Source organism: Brachyistius frenatus, unplaced genomic scaffold (assembly GCF_029030835.1).
Source record: "Brachyistius frenatus isolate BFR_SWC_R1_liver_20210118 unplaced genomic scaffold, ASM2903083v1 Contig_8, whole genome shotgun sequence".
Taxonomy (NCBI): domain Eukaryota; kingdom Metazoa; phylum Chordata; class Actinopteri; family Embiotocidae; genus Brachyistius; species Brachyistius frenatus.
In genome coordinates this window covers 6,953,286-6,969,146 of record NW_027210607.1, presented here as the reverse complement: position 1 = coordinate 6,969,146, position 15,861 = coordinate 6,953,286, and the positions used below count along the sequence as shown (strand labels likewise).

The following is a 15,861-nucleotide window of genomic DNA, read 5'->3' as shown; positions in this document are numbered from 1 at the left end:
ACTTTTGTCTTTGAAAAATCTTACACAGATCTCAAAAATCAAATGGTTTAAACAGTCAGTGGGATATATCAGTGAGGTAGTCTGTGCCTTATTTTTTGTTTATGGTTGTTGGAAAGAAATTATTAATGCAGTTCCAGTGTCTGTGGTGCTGAGCTGGATGAAACAGGTAAAGCCGGAACAAGCTGTCGACCATGAACAATTAATAAGGGTGTGGAGACAGCTGAGCTGCACAGAAAACACAGACACTGTTTAACCTCACATCCATAGTGGGAGACACGTAAACAGAGAGAGTATCTTACGATTTACCAAAATGTCAGGCATTGCAGCTAGGCTTCAGCACAACCGAGAGAAAGCAAAAGGGATTGGAACCAACTCGCACGCAGTGAAATACCTGAACCAGGACTTCGAGGCACTGAGGAGAAGCTGTCTGGAGAGAGGACAGCTGTTTGAGGATGACTACTTTGAAGCTCTGCCCTCATCCTTAGGCTTTGATGAACTGGGGCCAAACTCCCACAAAGTCCGTGGCATCACCTGGAGGAGACCTACGGTGAGTGCAGCAGGGAGACAGGAACAGCAGCTGAAAGTACAAGTTGGTTGCAGTTAGTCTATATGCTGGAAAAGTACAACTCTGAAATTTAAAGCTATTTTTAAACTGGCAATCACAGATAAAAAGGAGTGCATATGTGCATTCTTTTGAGGTAAAGTTTGTGGAAGCACTGTTTGTTTTATTTTGTTGTACATTTCCATGTTACAAGTAACTCAGAAGGCTGCACACTTTTAAATTATAGTTGCTGCTGCTGTTTGGCAATGCAGTTTATCCACATACCAAATTCTTGAGGTTTCATCAACCAAAATCTTCTCTTCTGAGAGAAACAGAAACAAATTTTGAACTGCAGCAACATTTTATGCAGTATTTTATTCTGTATATATGAACACTTTTTATATCCAGCAATGCAAAATCATCTAAGTGAGAATATATTTTGTGGCAAAAATTTTTTTTAAAAGTGCTCATGAGAAGATGGATTACAATTTGACTGAAGTCCTAATCTTTTAAAATTCTATCTTTTATTTTTTCAGGAATTGTGCTCCAATCCACAATTCATAGTTGAAAATGCTAGCAGGACCGATATTTGTCAGGGAGCACTTGGTGAGTCACACACACACACGCACACACGCACACACACGCTCACACACGCACACACATACACACGCACACACGCTCACACGCGCTCAAACGCACGCTCACACACACACATACACACACACACACACACACTGATGTCGCTCTACACTTTGTGTTTAACCTCTGAAAACTCTTATGCTTGTGTTTTGGTATCTTTACTCCATTGAAATAACACCTTATCTTCATAACTGCAAGTTAATTCCTGTGTACTGACATCAGCTGTCACAAAACATCTCACAACAACTCCTTTAGCCTCCTCCATCTGCAGCAAGTACACTGAAGGAATTCAAATTCAGACTCAGATGTTTTTGCAGCAACTGAGCACTGAGAGATTAGACAACTGAAGTTTTATGTGCAAACAAACTACATAACTTATATGTTTTGGAGATGTGTCATGACAAAATGAAACTAATGTGTGACAACCTGAAATTTTCTGGGTGTTAAATGAGATTTTACACAGGCGTCCCCTTTATTTTACACTGGTGACTTGTGCTCAGGTGACTGCTGGCTCCTGGCAGCGATCGCCTCCTTGACTCTCAACAAACAGGTTTTGACTCGCGTTGTGCCCCACGACCAAAGCTTTGAGAAGAACTATACAGGCATCTTTCACTTTGAGGTACAACACTGACACACTGCCTCACTTAAAGCCTGTTTATGTCTTTGGCTCATTTAGAGCTATAATTTCACAAACAGGTTTGACTTTACTTGTTTCATCTTTCTGGTTCTCAGTTCTGGCAGTTTGGTGAGTGGGTGGATGTGGTGGTTGATGACCGTTTACCCACCAGAGATGGAAAGCTGCTGTTTGTTCACTCAGCGGAGGGCTCAGAGTTTTGGAGCGCCTTGCTGGAGAAAGCCTACGCTAAGTATGGATGGCTGAAACATCTGGATACCTTTGAACAAGTATCTTGTTTTTTGGTCTCATCCTTCATTAATTCCCTTCAGGCTAAATGGATGCTACGAGGCTCTTTCTGGGGGCAGCACCACTGAGGGTTTTGAGGACTTCACTGGAGGCATTGCTGAGAGGCATGACCTTAACAAGCCGGACCCTCATCTCTTCAAAATCATCAGGAAGGCCTTGAGCAGAGGCTCCCTTCTGGGATGCTCCATTGATGTTTGTTTGAGCTTCTTGTTTCTCTGTAATGTAGCATGGTTGTTGTTCTTGTGGTATGTGATAGCTTTATCTCACAAAATTCCCTCCCCCCCCCCAAATCCCAGATCACCAGTTCAGCCGACTCAGAAGCAGTCACGTATCGCAAGCTGGTGAAGGGCCATGCTTACTCTTTGACTGGAGCGGAGCAGGTAAGGATGTGGTGTATATGTCTACTATACATACGAGGCCTACATACCACACAGGCCATCCAGGGACATAAACATGTTGTACACTGTAATTCAGATGTCAATTTCTGATCTTATTCTGTGTCAGGTGGAGCACAGAGGAGACATGGTGAAGCTGATCAGGATTAGAAATCCATGGGGTCAGGTGGAGTGGAATGGAGCCTGGAGTGACAAGTGAGTTGTAAGGGCAGCCAACCTCAACTTTAATTAGTCATCACTGGCAGCTAGTCCTGTGTTTGTCAATTGGTTGGTCCATCACTTTGGTCCAGAATGAAATGGCCGTTGAATGGATTCCCCTGAGCTCCAATTCACGGTCCCCAGATGATGTATCGTAGCAACTTTGGTGATGTCCTGAATTTTGCTCTGGCACCAGCTGCAGGTTGGCTGGAAAGACACCGGAATAAAAAAACGTTGTTTACTGTGAAATAGAGAGATTTATCTGGCGGTGATGAGTTTAATCCAGTATTGTGTGAACTCATTTGGTAAGGGGTTGAATGTAACAGACGTTGGATTTATATAATAAAAAGTTTTGCTCTATGGTTTTAACATCGACTTTATGAGCATATGAGCAGCGGGACATTAGCATTCAGCTAAAAGGACCTGTGCAGAAGACCCTGTTCTTTTGGCAAGTCATCTTGTGGCTAAATTTATAAAGAAGAGGTTTTTAAAAACCAGTCTGCAGACTGTAAAGACTCAGTAATGACAAAATGACCTCTGACTGTTAAATAGTATGATGTTATTACCAACATAGTTTTAAATTCATTTCTATCTTAACTGCTTCCACCTGCTTCTTATAAACCGGTTTTCGTAGTTACCTCCCATTATACCTCTTGTGTTGTTCATAGGAAACAACACACTGAAACAACTGTGTCCTCTGGTTGGACAAGGTTATTAAGTATAGGCGTATGTGTTTCTGTCATGCATGTAACACACACACACACACACACACACACACACACACACACACACACACACACACAAGACATACACACCTTGTTGAAAGGCTGGTAAATCCTGTTGTTAAAAAGTTATTACACAGACTCTGGCTAACCCTAATCCTAAAGTGAATTTTTGTGGTTGCAGCGTGTGGAGGCACAAATGACATTTCCCTGTGGCTCTAATAACCATTCCTGACTGAGCTGAGTGTACTCCTGTAGGTCATCCTCTCCACATTTCATTTTTCTAGTTCTTCTGAATGGAGATATGTGAGTGGTGATGACCAGAAGAGGTTGACCAACCGCTCTGAGGATGGGGAGTTCTGGTAAATCTTACTAAAACCACTTTTATTTACCAAACACATAAAAAAGCAGCACATGTGCAATGTAGTCTAATCAAATAAAGCCTTGTGAATGACCACCAATTATTGCTTTTGAGTATACAGTACTATTAATGCGTTTGCATAATTTTTGAAGAACCCTGGTGCATTATCTAGACCTTGCAACAATGCAGCAGGAAAACTGGAAAATTATCGAACTATAGCCTTTTTAAAATCATGTTATAAAGAGCAAACTCACCACCATTACAATAAGGAGTTCTACAGACTCGAGTGAGAGTTTAGAAAAGGTAAAAATGTCATTGTTTTTCCCTTTACCTCCACTTCTTTTCCAACAGGATGTCGTTTTCAGACTTCCTGCGCCAGTTTTCCCGCCTTGAGATCTGCAACCTCACCCCAGATGCTCTCACAGGAGACGAGTATAAGAAGTGGGCCGAGTCTGAGTTTGAGGACACCTGGAGAAGGGGCGTGTCAGCTGGAGGTTGCCGAAACTATCCAAGTAAGACCAGTTTTACCTGCAAATTTGAAGGCAACACCTATTCTTTGTGTTGTAAACAGATATTTAGGCCTGGCTGCTGTAATAATGTTAACCCTTGCGTTCTTTCCAAGATACCTTCTGGATGAATCCTCAGTTTGTTATAAAGCTGGACGAGGTGGATGATGACCCCGATGATGGTGAGGAGGGCTGCACCTTCATTGTGGGCTTAATGCAGAAGAACAGGCGCCGTATGAGGAAAATGGGGGAGGACATGGAGACCATCGGCTTTGCCATCTATGAGGTAAAGAGCTAGACTGAAAGAGAAGACATTTGATATGCAACATTTTCATCCTATTCATACATTTGCTTTGCTTTTGTCTTTTTTTTTTAGCTGCCTGAGGAGGTATGTAAGACAAAGACGCTGCTGGGAGCATTAATTTTGAATGAGTAATCAAAGCAGATGTTACATGTTCAAGTCTAACAACTCTATAAGTACATTCAGATGTCAGAGAGAAGGTATAGGGCGTCCTCATGTGACCATATTGCATGTGTGTCCTTTTGCAGTACTCTGGCAAAAGGCAAGTGCACCTGAAGAAAAACTTCTTCCAGTACAGCTGTTCAGCTGCGCGATCCGAGACCTTCATCAACCTGCGAGAAGTGTGCAACCACTTCTGTCTTCCTCCTGGAGAATATCTAATCATCCCTTCCACCTTCGAGCCCAACAAGAATGGAGACTTTTATGTGAGGGTGTTCTCTGAGAAACAAGCAGATTTCCAGTATGTTCCTATCATTAATACATGCAATTTTATAAAGACACATTTACTATTACACCATAGAATTTTAAATGACTGAAGAACATGACTTCTCGCTGCTTTTCAGAGAAATTGATGATCCCATCGACTGCCATGTTGAGCAGGTAAAATCAAATTCCTTGATGTGCTTGTTGTGATCTCGATATTATTATTTTTTACAAAATGGGAATGTTTTTCACCTTTAGATCGATATTGATGAGGAGGACATTTCGGACAGATTCAAGAGACTGTTTGGACAGCTTGCTGGACACGTGAGTAAGCTAATGACTTGTTATGGTCTCCCATCATTGTTCTTAGGTCTTACAAAGTGTCTGCGTCATACGCTTCTTAGGATGTGGAGATTTCTGCCTTCGAGCTTCAGCGAATTCTCAACAGAGTGGTGGCGAAGCGTAAGAGAAATTCTTTCCTTTCTTTTCTTTCAGTGAAAGTTCAGTATGTGAATCCGGCACAGTAAATTACCCGTTTTATTATTTTCAGGAGATGACATCAAAACCGGAGGATTTAGTCTGACAACTTGCCGCAACATGATCAATCTGCTGGATGTATCCTTCTACCGAGCCCGAAGTCGTGTCAGGAAACATCCACCAAACCATCTTAACATCTGGTTATCTGACAAATAGTGAAATATTGTGTCCCATCTGGGACATACGCTATGTATATTTGATTTCTTGTTGAAAGTTAGAGGTTGCTCTCATGTCTGTCCTTGAAATATTGGCTACAGCTAGCAGCCAGTTAGCTTAGCTTAACCTAAAGTTTCAAAAGAAGGAAACAGCTGACCCGGCTCTGCTTAAAACTCACTGAAAAGCACTTGAAGCTCACTAATTTAATATGAACAAAATAATGACTAAACAGGACTGTTCCAATTCGCAGTCGTCAGGACACATATTCACGACAGAGACTCGAGGATATAGGCGACAAAAGAAAAAAATCTGTCTTGCATATGAGGGGATGCAAACAAAATCCAGTCTCTGAGGAAAACACAGGAGGGGTAAATGCAGCGTTCAAAATGCGAGAAACAAAAGACAGGTAAAAGCTTGATATGATGCTGACTGTGTTCAGACTCCACATCCAGCGAAGAAGCAGCGACTAAGGAGGAGTAGAAGTAGGTGGTGTGGCTGATTAGGGAGAGGCTTCAGCTGGAGAAGATTGGAAACAGGGAACAGGTGAGGTGGGGTGAGGTGGGCGTGGCAGGAAGGAGGAACAGACTGGGGACCTCTGGTGGGTGGACGCAGGTAAGGACACAAATGGAGACAAAATGAGAATAGAGGGTGACGGGGACTGGACAAAGAAAGAGACAGAAAGACGCACAGAGAGACACAAAGAATCATTGGTTAGACAAGTAACAAAAACAAGGGGTAGCACAGTTGACACTCCACAAACTCAGTGCATCTGATTTAATACCTTATGAACCCTTTTAAACCCTGAACAAATTGTTTTCACCCTTCTTTTTTTTTTTAATGTTTTCATATTGACCCCACAAACAAAATGTAATGTGTTAGTGAGCTTCAGAAGGGCTGGGAGACAAAGTCTTTCACTTTTGGACAGTGGTAGGCGAGCTGTCTTAAATATCCATACTAAGCAAGGCTAACTGTTTGCTTGATATATATATATATATATATAGCTTTATATTTAGCTACATGATAGTGGTATTAATTTTGGAAGGCAAAAAGTCAAACTATTCTTTAAGGCTAAAGAAATCCTCTCAATCCTCACTATCTAGCAATATTCTCTATTTGTATGTTACAGTTCTTACGGATACAGCTTCATCTGTTTGGCATGCAATTTTCCTTGACGTTCTCTTAAAAGACAGATGGAAGTGGCAAGCTGGGACTGGTAGAATTTAAGATCCTGTGGACAAAGATTGAGAAGTTCCTGGTGTGTACTTTATTTGTTTTATTGGCCTGAACATGGCACATGAAACACAGTTGATTGGTGGACTGGTGATGGCACGTTAACCTGTTGGGCTCTCCATAGAAACTGTACAAGGAAAGAGACGTTGACCGAAGTGGCTGCATGAGTGCCTCTGAGATGCGGACTGCTGTTGAGGCTGCTGGTGAGAAGTTCATTTCACGAATTATACACTCGTCCCTCTTGTCACTGAGAGGAGACCGCTGAGATTTGAGCAAACAAACATTTAGCTAAAGCAATCAGGTGTGTGAATTTCTTGGCCTGTGTGTTTTTCTACGTTGTGTGCTCTTTTTCCTCAGTTCTTCTTGTTACATTTTGGCAGGTTTCCTGCTCAACAACCCCCTGCATCAGATAATCGTGGCCCGCTACAGTGAGCCAAGCCTCACCATTGACTTTGACAACTTTGTGGGCAGCCTGATTCGCTTGGAGTCACTCTTCAGTGAGTTTTTGTCCTCATGACCTACATTTTAATCCCACCGTCATGCAGACATTTTGTAAGGTTCAAATGTGTGTTTCAATTTACAACAGACATCTTCAAGACCCTGGACAAGGATGGGAATGGTCAAATAGAGCTGGGTTTTAATGAGGTAAGGCTGGATGGATGGGTGGATGGCTGGATGGATGATAGACCACAGAGTAACTTTAGCCTGCGTTTTCATCCACAGTGGCTGAGCCTGGCGATGCTGTAAAGGACCTCTGACTGCTGCAGAATTCAGACAGATGTTGCTGAGTCATCATATCTGAACGTTTTGCTTGTTTGATTTTGTCAACCGCAGATCGTGTCTTGTGTCTAACTTAATCAAAGGATTATAATTTGTAGGGAAAATAATTATTGATGGTTTAATTATCTGCAAACATAATAAAACCACAATCTATATAAAAATGTCTTCATTTAAATAAAACAATATCCATTTTATGTATTTATACTTTCTCCTTGCACTCTTTGTTCTTTCAAGCACTAACTTCATTTCTTTTCTTCTTTTTTTTTTTACATTTTGGGTTACATGCTTATTTGCTTACTTGTTGAGAGTTAAGTAGATAACTCTCTCAAGCCAGTAAATATGACATCGCAGCTCACTAGCTGAGCTTAGCTTTAAAGGTTTTGAATTGAAACCAGGAGGAAAAGCGATCTACAACCATTACCTCTCAAGCTTAAAAATGTCATTTGCCCACCTTCTCTGACCCTTTTCATACTTTTCATAGTAGAAGAGAATGCAGTCAACTTAGAAAAGGTGTGACCTCACCAAATACCATAACAGAAGACACCTGAAACCTGAACCGATGTCTGAGCTACAAAAGGTTTTTGTCCATTCAAGTGTAAAGTTACTTTTTACAGACCAACCCGAATCTGTGAGGTATAATATCAACAGGTGTAAACACAGTTCTCAACTGTCCTGATATGAACACAGAAAAAGACGTAATTCAGAAAAATCATTCTTTGACTTATGAGTGTATGTTTATCGTCTTCTTTTGACGAATAAATTTTACTCTGGGCATCACATGTAATACGACCCAAACATAGACAGTCAGTTCAGTACCTGTAATTTCCCAGCAGATGTCAGACTTCTCATAGATTTGGGTTTTTTTTTGCTGTACTGATGTCACCAGCTGGGTTGTAGCCAAACTCAAAGTGCCTGCAGCAGCAGCATGAAGTTTTCAGCTCACAGAGAGCTATGCAGCAGCCATTTCCTGCCTATGTGGTTCTGGGTTGTATTTCCCCTTTTACAGCTTTAAAAGGTAATGGCTGACTGCTGTTTGGTCTGCTAGGCAGGCCAAATCAGAGTTTTGGTGATAAACCTAAAGAACAACCCTCGAGCACGTTACTGGGAGAGCTTTCTAACTCTGATACTTTTGCTAAACAGACTTTTAATGGTTTGATAGAGATATATATATATATATATATATAGAAATAAAGGATATTTGAGTGTTTCCTTGCAACAGCACAGATAGGAAGAAGGAGAAGGAGAAGGAAGTAAGCTGCGACGTGTGCATACATTAGAGGCACACACAGCTTTTTGGAACATTGGTTTCTCCGGATGTGGGGCGGAACTCTGACTGTGCAAACCAAGAATCCACACAGAGGAAGTAAAGCCACTGTGATGCTATTGTGGAGTAACTATTTAAAAATAGTCTCTGAGGTGGAAGGGTTTAATTCTCATCCAAAGGGACAGGTCTGAAAAAAGGACCTGGACTAAGTTTAAACATCATTTAAACAAGAATGTTTTTCTCTCTAGATCACTTCAAACTCTTCAGGGTGCTTTTAGCCAGGAAAAGTATGAGTTAAAGCATGAATTACTAATCACTACCACATTTCCTCTCACACTTGTCTTATGTAACGCTAAAGGAGCAGTACATAAAAACACATAAGAAAAGTTTTGGTATGGTCCTTCATGTGCAAACTTGTCCTCCACTGACAGATTTGAAAAAGGAATGTGAGGCATCGGAGAGGGCTTGTCTCAAGTGAATGTTATTTGTAATTTTGGATTCTGTCCTATAATTATTTGATGAAATGATTTTCACAGATTTAAAAAGGTTACAATGTAGAACATATTTAGTTACAAGTAAAAAGCCATGTTTTCAAAGATTTACTTAAGACAAAGTACAGAAACATAACCATCGTAGGTGCAGAACTTTTCTCTCCCCATTCTGCTGGTGCACTTGTTTTTGTGAGCACTGGTCATGGTGATTTCTCTGTGGAAATGAGCAAAGGGCGCACATCATATTTTAAAGAACGGAGAGCCTTAAATTGCTCCAGGAAGCTCACTGCAATGAAGGAATGACTCTGGAGAGGTGTTTTAAGTGACCTTCACGTATCTGCAGGGCTAAACATCGCTGTTCAAAATTGAAAAAAAAAAAAAGGCACATTGTGTCAGGCGTGCAACCATGTGTGGTTTTTTTTGTATACACCCACGGGCCCATGTGCTGTGAATTCATCCCCCTGGGTCAGACTGTCAACACGGAGTTGTGCTGTAAACTTGTGAGGCATCTGAGGACAAACATTCAGTGTAAAGGGCCTGAACTGCAGCGCGATGGCACTTCAGTTCTCCGTCACCATTCGTCCTCAGCTCACTGAAAATGCACAAGTTTCTCACCCACCACAACACAATCGTCACTCCCCTACCACCCCTTTTCACTGTTGTTGCCTCCCTGCTATTTCTTTCTGTCCCACAATAATTTGTCATAAACTTTAATGAGTGTTTAAAAAAAAAAACAAAAAAAACAAAAAACAATTGCAGACACGCCCAGACTACTGCCAGCAAAAACATGTGTAACTCAGGTGCTGAGGAGCCATCGCTGAACTTATTGCTCCACTCTCGTATTTCACAAAATCTGAATTTGATCCACTCAATCTGATAACAATATGATTCAATCAGTTTTTCTAGACTGAATCCTTTTATTTCCATTTAAGTTGGCATTGAGCTAAACTGGAAGTTGGCAAGCTTGTCCTGGGTAAGGCTCTGGTCCCCTTCCTCTGCCCATAGTACGCATTCCTCCTGAATGTGCAGGAATGTCTTACCTAACACCAGATTTAAAGTCTGTGTACACAGTCAAATACAGAGACATTAATTTAATTGTGATTAATCAGGCTTAAGTGTGGAGTAAACTCACTTGGTAATGGTTAGATTTTAAAATAGATAAAAGTCTCTGAATTATTTTTAATGCCAAAAGTAAAAGTTTTTCTTATGATAGAGTGGCCCGTTTGAGAATAATATATAGAATATTATTGGATTAAATCAATAGCGCATTAATGTGTGCATCAATTTAATGTCGTCAGGTGGTAAGGGCGAGGCTTTTAATTACTTTATTTCGGCTGGGAAGCTTGTGAATTTCCCCTAAGAATCAATAGACTTATCTTAACCTATAATTAGACTACTTATCTCAGTTTATTTATTGATTATGTTTCCCATCATTAATTTAAACATCAAGTAACTAGACACTGAAGTAACAAAAATATATGAAAAGCATATTTGTCTATATTGCAATATAGTAGAAGTGTGAAGCAGCAGAAATAGAGAAGACTCTGTGAAGTACATTGTAGATTGTGCTCGAAAGACAATACATAAATGTACTTATTTACTTTTCACCACAGAAAGAAGCATAGTGTGGGAGTGTCAGAGGGCCATGGTTCCCCTCCTGTCAGCACGACCCCTAATTTCTAGTTACACCTCTGGACATGACAAAGAAGTTCTAGTTGAATTATTCTAGAGGCCCTGTTTAAATGCATTTTCATTTCTTCTTTCTTTTGGTGTTTTCTAGTCTATTTACTCTTTGAGGGCAGTTTACCATTTGCCTTGCACCTGCATGTCATGTACATATCATTATGCTCAATTTATGTGACTTTGGGCCTCTGAAACAGAGAAAAAAGGTCTTACTCTTAGTCTAAACTCTAATTTTAGGAGTACCAGAACCAACCAAACAGTTTTGCAGAAAGCAACTGGGGAAAAAAAACACATGAAAAAAAAAACAACTTAGCAGACAAATGAAAATGTACTCAAGGTTCATATCATCCAAATTGGTCCTCTTAGCTATTAAATATGTATAAATGAGTAAATATGTGTTAGGTCCGCTTAGTGTAGAACTGGACTGAAACCAATCCCAGGTTTGCGTCTCACCTTTCACCACGACGTAACATCCTCCACTCGACAGGTAGCGAGATTAATTCTTCTGACATATCTGTGTCCTCATCTGTCTTTTTACCTTATAAGGCCACTGAAGTGCATCTCAGCTGCAGCTGAGTTAAAAATGTGGACAGGTTTGTTCACCATATAAGGGTATTGCGTGCCACTCCCACTCCTGCTCTGCGACACCTGGAGCTTCACCTAAAAAGGACAAACTCCACCAAACTAAAGCAGTCGGAAAGGGCAACACAAAAGTTTGTACTGTCGCACAGTGAAGCACACATAACCATTGTGGTATAGGCTTCAAATGTAATGTGATTAAATGCAAATTCTGAGGTTGTAGCTGAAACGGTCTCACACCTGGGAAGAGGGGGAGGGGGGGGGCCTGCTGTTGGAGGTGTGCTCATTTACCACAGCTCCTCCTCCATGAGTCAACCTGCTCTCCTTCCTTATAACCCTTCAGCATTTTGACTGCTGCTACCATTTTTTTTCCTCTGCTGCCTGTTTCCTTCACACATCAGAAGCAAAATGGTAAGTAGCTTTCACCAAGACTTCAGCTGTATTGACTTGCACTGCGTTTGTTAACAACTCCTGTGTGGTTTTGTGTGCCATGCCGGACGTGCACCTTCAGAAATGATGAAAGTTTAAAGGGCCTTTTCCTCATTTCGAGAATATATGTAAAACAAGTGCGTAAGCTCAGTGAATCCTGGTTGTCAATTATCTTTTCAGAGTGAAAGGTTTTCATTGAGTGTTTCTTTGTGTAATGGGTTTTCTGTGTGAGAACTGAGTTTGGTGTTGGTGATAGGGCTTGTTCAAGGTGTGGTTTTGGCCCCCAAAATGGAGGAAGCTTTGTTTGTGCTTGAAACTTGTTGCGAGAGTATCCCTCGGGGCGGTCTTTCTTGTGCTAACTTGTTCCACAATGACTGGAATGTGACACAACCAAGGCCTTGGAAAAAACCATTGGCATGTTACAGCTAAAAAGCTGGTTGAGTGTTTGCACATGTAATTGCCTTAACAGTGGCAGCCCTTCTCTGCAAAGTTTAGTTTCAAAAGCTTCCTGTTTCTCATCTTTCAGTTCTGCTTTTCTTTTCAAGCCAAAGTACAAGGGGAAAACGCTTGCTGAAATATTAGTCTTACTGAGGTGCTAATATTGTGATGAGTCTTTTATCCTTTTCCCATTTTGCAGAAAACTGTTGAGCAAAAAATAAATGTGATTTTTAAAATTATGAGAGCAAGTCAGCCATATTCATTGACAGCAGGCCTGTCAGATGATGATGATTATTATTTTAAAAAAAATTGCACTAAACTTGTGTCATGTGTGTCTTCTCACCAGGCGTCCGGAGTAAAAGTCTGTGACCATGTGAAAGAACTGTACGATGCCATGAAAGTTGTGAAAAATGATGCTGATCAGAAGGAGCGTATAAGATTGGTGGTATTTGAAATCTGCAATGGCGAAATTGCCGCAGCGCCGGGCAAAACTTTCCGGGAAAAAGATCTGGAAGGTAAGGACGTCTACGAAGTCTTCGTGCAGCAGATGTATCCTGAGAAGCCCTGCTACATGCTGTATGACTGCCACTTTGAAACCAAGGAATGCTGTAAAAAAGAAGAACTGGTCTTTGTAATGTGGTACGTCCTCAACTCGGCCATTACTACTACTACTCAAATGTGTTTTTCTGTCTGTATCCTCAACTGATTTGCAGACTGATTTGCAAAGAAAGACTATCGGTGTTTCCTTGTAAAATTGACGTGGTTAAGACCCAGTTTTATTTCGAGCACGTTCTTGTGTTCATAATATGTGTGAAACGTGCTAAACGTAACCAATGTCGGTGTGGGCACGTTGGAATAATGATTTCTCTTTGTGGCAGGGCTCCAGACACTGCGTCCATCAAGGAGAAAATGCAGTACGCTAGTTCAAAAGACTGTCTTAAGAAGATCCTCACAGGTATGTTTATTCCTACATTGCTCATTCAGTTCCATCACCTAAATGTAATATATTTAAGATTGTATTGATTAGGCTGTCTAAAACATGAATACCATTTTTAAGTTTGTGCTGAATGGTGTTCCCGCTTGTCTCTTACAGGTATCAAACATGAGCTGCAGTTAAATGACAATGCAGATAGCCACGACAAGTATGGTTTCCTAGAGAAAATTGGAAAAGGCGCACATGTGATTAACCTTGAAGGCCACTGTGTGTGAAACGGCTGTTGGGAAAAAACAAAAACACGCCGTGCTTCTCCCCCTTTTCGTAACAAGGTCCATTTAAATGGATTTAAGAGCATGACGGCAAAGTTTCCAAATTGACTTTGTTTTTTTTGGATTGGTTCATTTGAAACTAAAAGGGAAGGGTTGGGTTTTGAATTGGGTGATATTCCCGTCCCACAAGCTGCCGATGTCTTTTCCCTGCTAAACTATCCAGTCACTCCAGTTTGGCTGTAAAATCAGTCTTGTTCAGACATTTCTGATATTATTGTTTGTCACTTGGTACATTTAAACTTCTCAAATCAGTATATATTAGTTTTTTTTATGTACATAATTGCTGTTTAAATTGTTGCATATTGGATGATCCACCAATTGTCTCCCTTTAATAGTTATGACTTGTTCAATGCATACATGCTGTAAAATAGTCTTTATTAAAGCCCTACTTCAGTTTACTAGGTCAGAAATGGTTGGGCTTGTAAATTTGACACAAATCTGGTTTACCTGACTGTTACACTTTGATGGATTTAATAATAAAGTACAGCCTTTTTTAAAAAAAAAAAAAAAAACCTGAAACTGCTGCAATCAATGCACTGTTAGCGATTGGGTAATAAATTTAATGCAACTATTTTTGTGTGTGTTTTTATACATATATTTTTTTATTATACTGGTTGATGTTAATCTGCTGTTTTTCTAAACCTTATGGTTTGTGGTTACTCTGGCATTTATCATTGCCATTATTTAATTTTTTTTCAAAGTCATTAAACATTTACCTTTTGGTATTATTTATTTAAAATCAACCCCTTCAAAAGGCACGTGTGGATGAAAGCTGGGGAGCGGTCCGAGCATCTGGATTCTTCTCCACCTTCCATTCTCCTCAGGCCGACCGATTTATTGGGTTCGTCCAATCAGATTCGAGTTAAACCACAAGTGGCGCTGCCCATCACAAACTTGTACAGGTGTATAAATCAAGTAAATTCCTGAGAGGTTTACACATATAGCACATGGATTTGAGTTGTAATTTGGGATTTGCAGTCGCACCTTTATCAGAACAAATGAATTTGCTGCAATTATGACTTGTTGAGAGTTAATCGAGATGATTTTAACGACACTCGTTTCTGTGCCGTGAATATAAACTGGTTGCCAGGCAACCGGTGAGAATTCCATGAAGCTTTTTGATGTGTATAAAAACACGAAGAGGCATCAACCAGCGAACTTTAAATTGTTAGTGAGTTTTGGAGGTGCCGGCTGCTGCGCTTTTGTTGCTTGATGTTAAATAGTTTTGCCCTTATTCCAACTTCTCCTGGAGGACCGCGTCTATTTCTGAAATGCTCGTTAAAAAAAAAAAAAGTCTTGGCTAGCGAGCATCACTCAGGGGGTTCCTTGGTTCGCGGGAACACTGTAGATCACGCGAGATTACGAGACTGAACCATCAGGCGAGCTGCGATACGATTCCCCAAAATCCATTCGGTGTGGTCACTTGGTACACGACATAGTGAACTACATAGTGGACAACAAGAACGCAGTACACAGAATGTGCAAGAAATCTGACTGTGCCCACGACCAGATAGTTAAGTTTTACTTTCCAAGATATCGCAAACAAAAATAAAGACTAAATAAAGTTAGGTTTTACTTATTTAAAGAGAGTTTGTGTCTTTGGAAGGCAGATAAAGACCTTTCGCAAGACAAATCCCACCTCACAAACTAACTCCAACTCATAACGTATTTCCTTGCTGCCTTGCCGTAACCACTGTTACAAATTTAACCTGAATCTTTATGAAAGTTCAGTGCCACATTATCAAACAAGCTTCAGAAAAAAAAAATCCCTCCTTATAGCAACAATATAAACACATTGGAGCTACTACAGAGTGTACTTTGGGTATAATTCATATGCCTCCTTTTGGAGGTATAATGAGACAGTGGGGATGTTGCTGAGGGGAAACAACACTTCCTGTGTGAAAGCTGTACTGTTCTCTCGCGCAGCAGAGTTGTGACAGCTTTTTGTGAACAGCTTCTCACCCTGGAAAAAGCTGGGTAGAAAGCTGAAACCCGGTGAC

The 15,861-nt window shown here is 40.7% G+C and overlaps 2 protein-coding genes across 2 annotated transcripts; both read left to right on the top strand.

Moving 5' to 3' along the window:
- The first annotated feature begins 276 nt into the window (after positions 1-276).
- On the top strand, positions 277-7,857 carry LOC138616095 (calpain-2 catalytic subunit-like). Its single transcript, XM_069690141.1, has 21 exons — positions 277-547; positions 1,078-1,147; positions 1,681-1,799; positions 1,913-2,046; positions 2,126-2,294; positions 2,399-2,482; positions 2,607-2,692; positions 3,705-3,779; positions 4,130-4,290; positions 4,401-4,570; positions 4,661-4,672; positions 4,834-5,045; positions 5,149-5,185; positions 5,267-5,332; positions 5,413-5,470; positions 5,559-5,623; positions 6,888-6,956; positions 7,056-7,134; positions 7,312-7,428; positions 7,518-7,576; positions 7,655-7,857. Exons 1-21 carry the CDS (start codon positions 311-313, stop codon positions 7,676-7,678), a joined length of 2,103 nt encoding a protein of 700 aa, XP_069546242.1. The 5' UTR covers positions 277-310; the 3' UTR covers positions 7,679-7,857.
- A 4,210-nt stretch (positions 7,858-12,067) lies between these two features.
- cfl1l (cofilin 1 (non-muscle), like) lies at positions 12,068-14,432 on the top strand. The gene is made up of 4 exons (XM_069690140.1): positions 12,068-12,139; positions 12,942-13,234; positions 13,474-13,550; positions 13,689-14,432. Exons 1-4 carry the CDS (start codon positions 12,137-12,139, stop codon positions 13,802-13,804), a joined length of 489 nt encoding a protein of 162 aa, XP_069546241.1. The 5' UTR covers positions 12,068-12,136; the 3' UTR covers positions 13,805-14,432.
- Positions 14,433-15,861: the final 1,429 nt, after the last annotated feature.

Bases quoted from the DNA above. Each gene is read 5' to 3' on its own strand.
- LOC138616095 (XM_069690141.1), top strand. From the start codon at position 311: ATGTCAGGCATTGCAGCTAGGCTTCAGCACAACCGAGAGAAAGCAAAA. The intron at 1,800-1,912 runs GTACAACACTGA...TCTGGTTCTCAG, and splicing joins CAGGCATCTTTCACTTTGAG to TTCTGGCAGTTTGGTGAGTG. The intron at 7,577-7,654 runs GTAAGGCTGGAT...TTTCATCCACAG, and splicing joins TAGAGCTGGGTTTTAATGAG to TGGCTGAGCCTGGCGATGCT.
- cfl1l (XM_069690140.1), top strand. The intron at 13,235-13,473 runs GTACGTCCTCAA...TCTTTGTGGCAG, and splicing joins GAACTGGTCTTTGTAATGTG to GGCTCCAGACACTGCGTCCA. The intron at 13,551-13,688 runs GTATGTTTATTC...TGTCTCTTACAG, and splicing joins TCTTAAGAAGATCCTCACAG to GTATCAAACATGAGCTGCAG.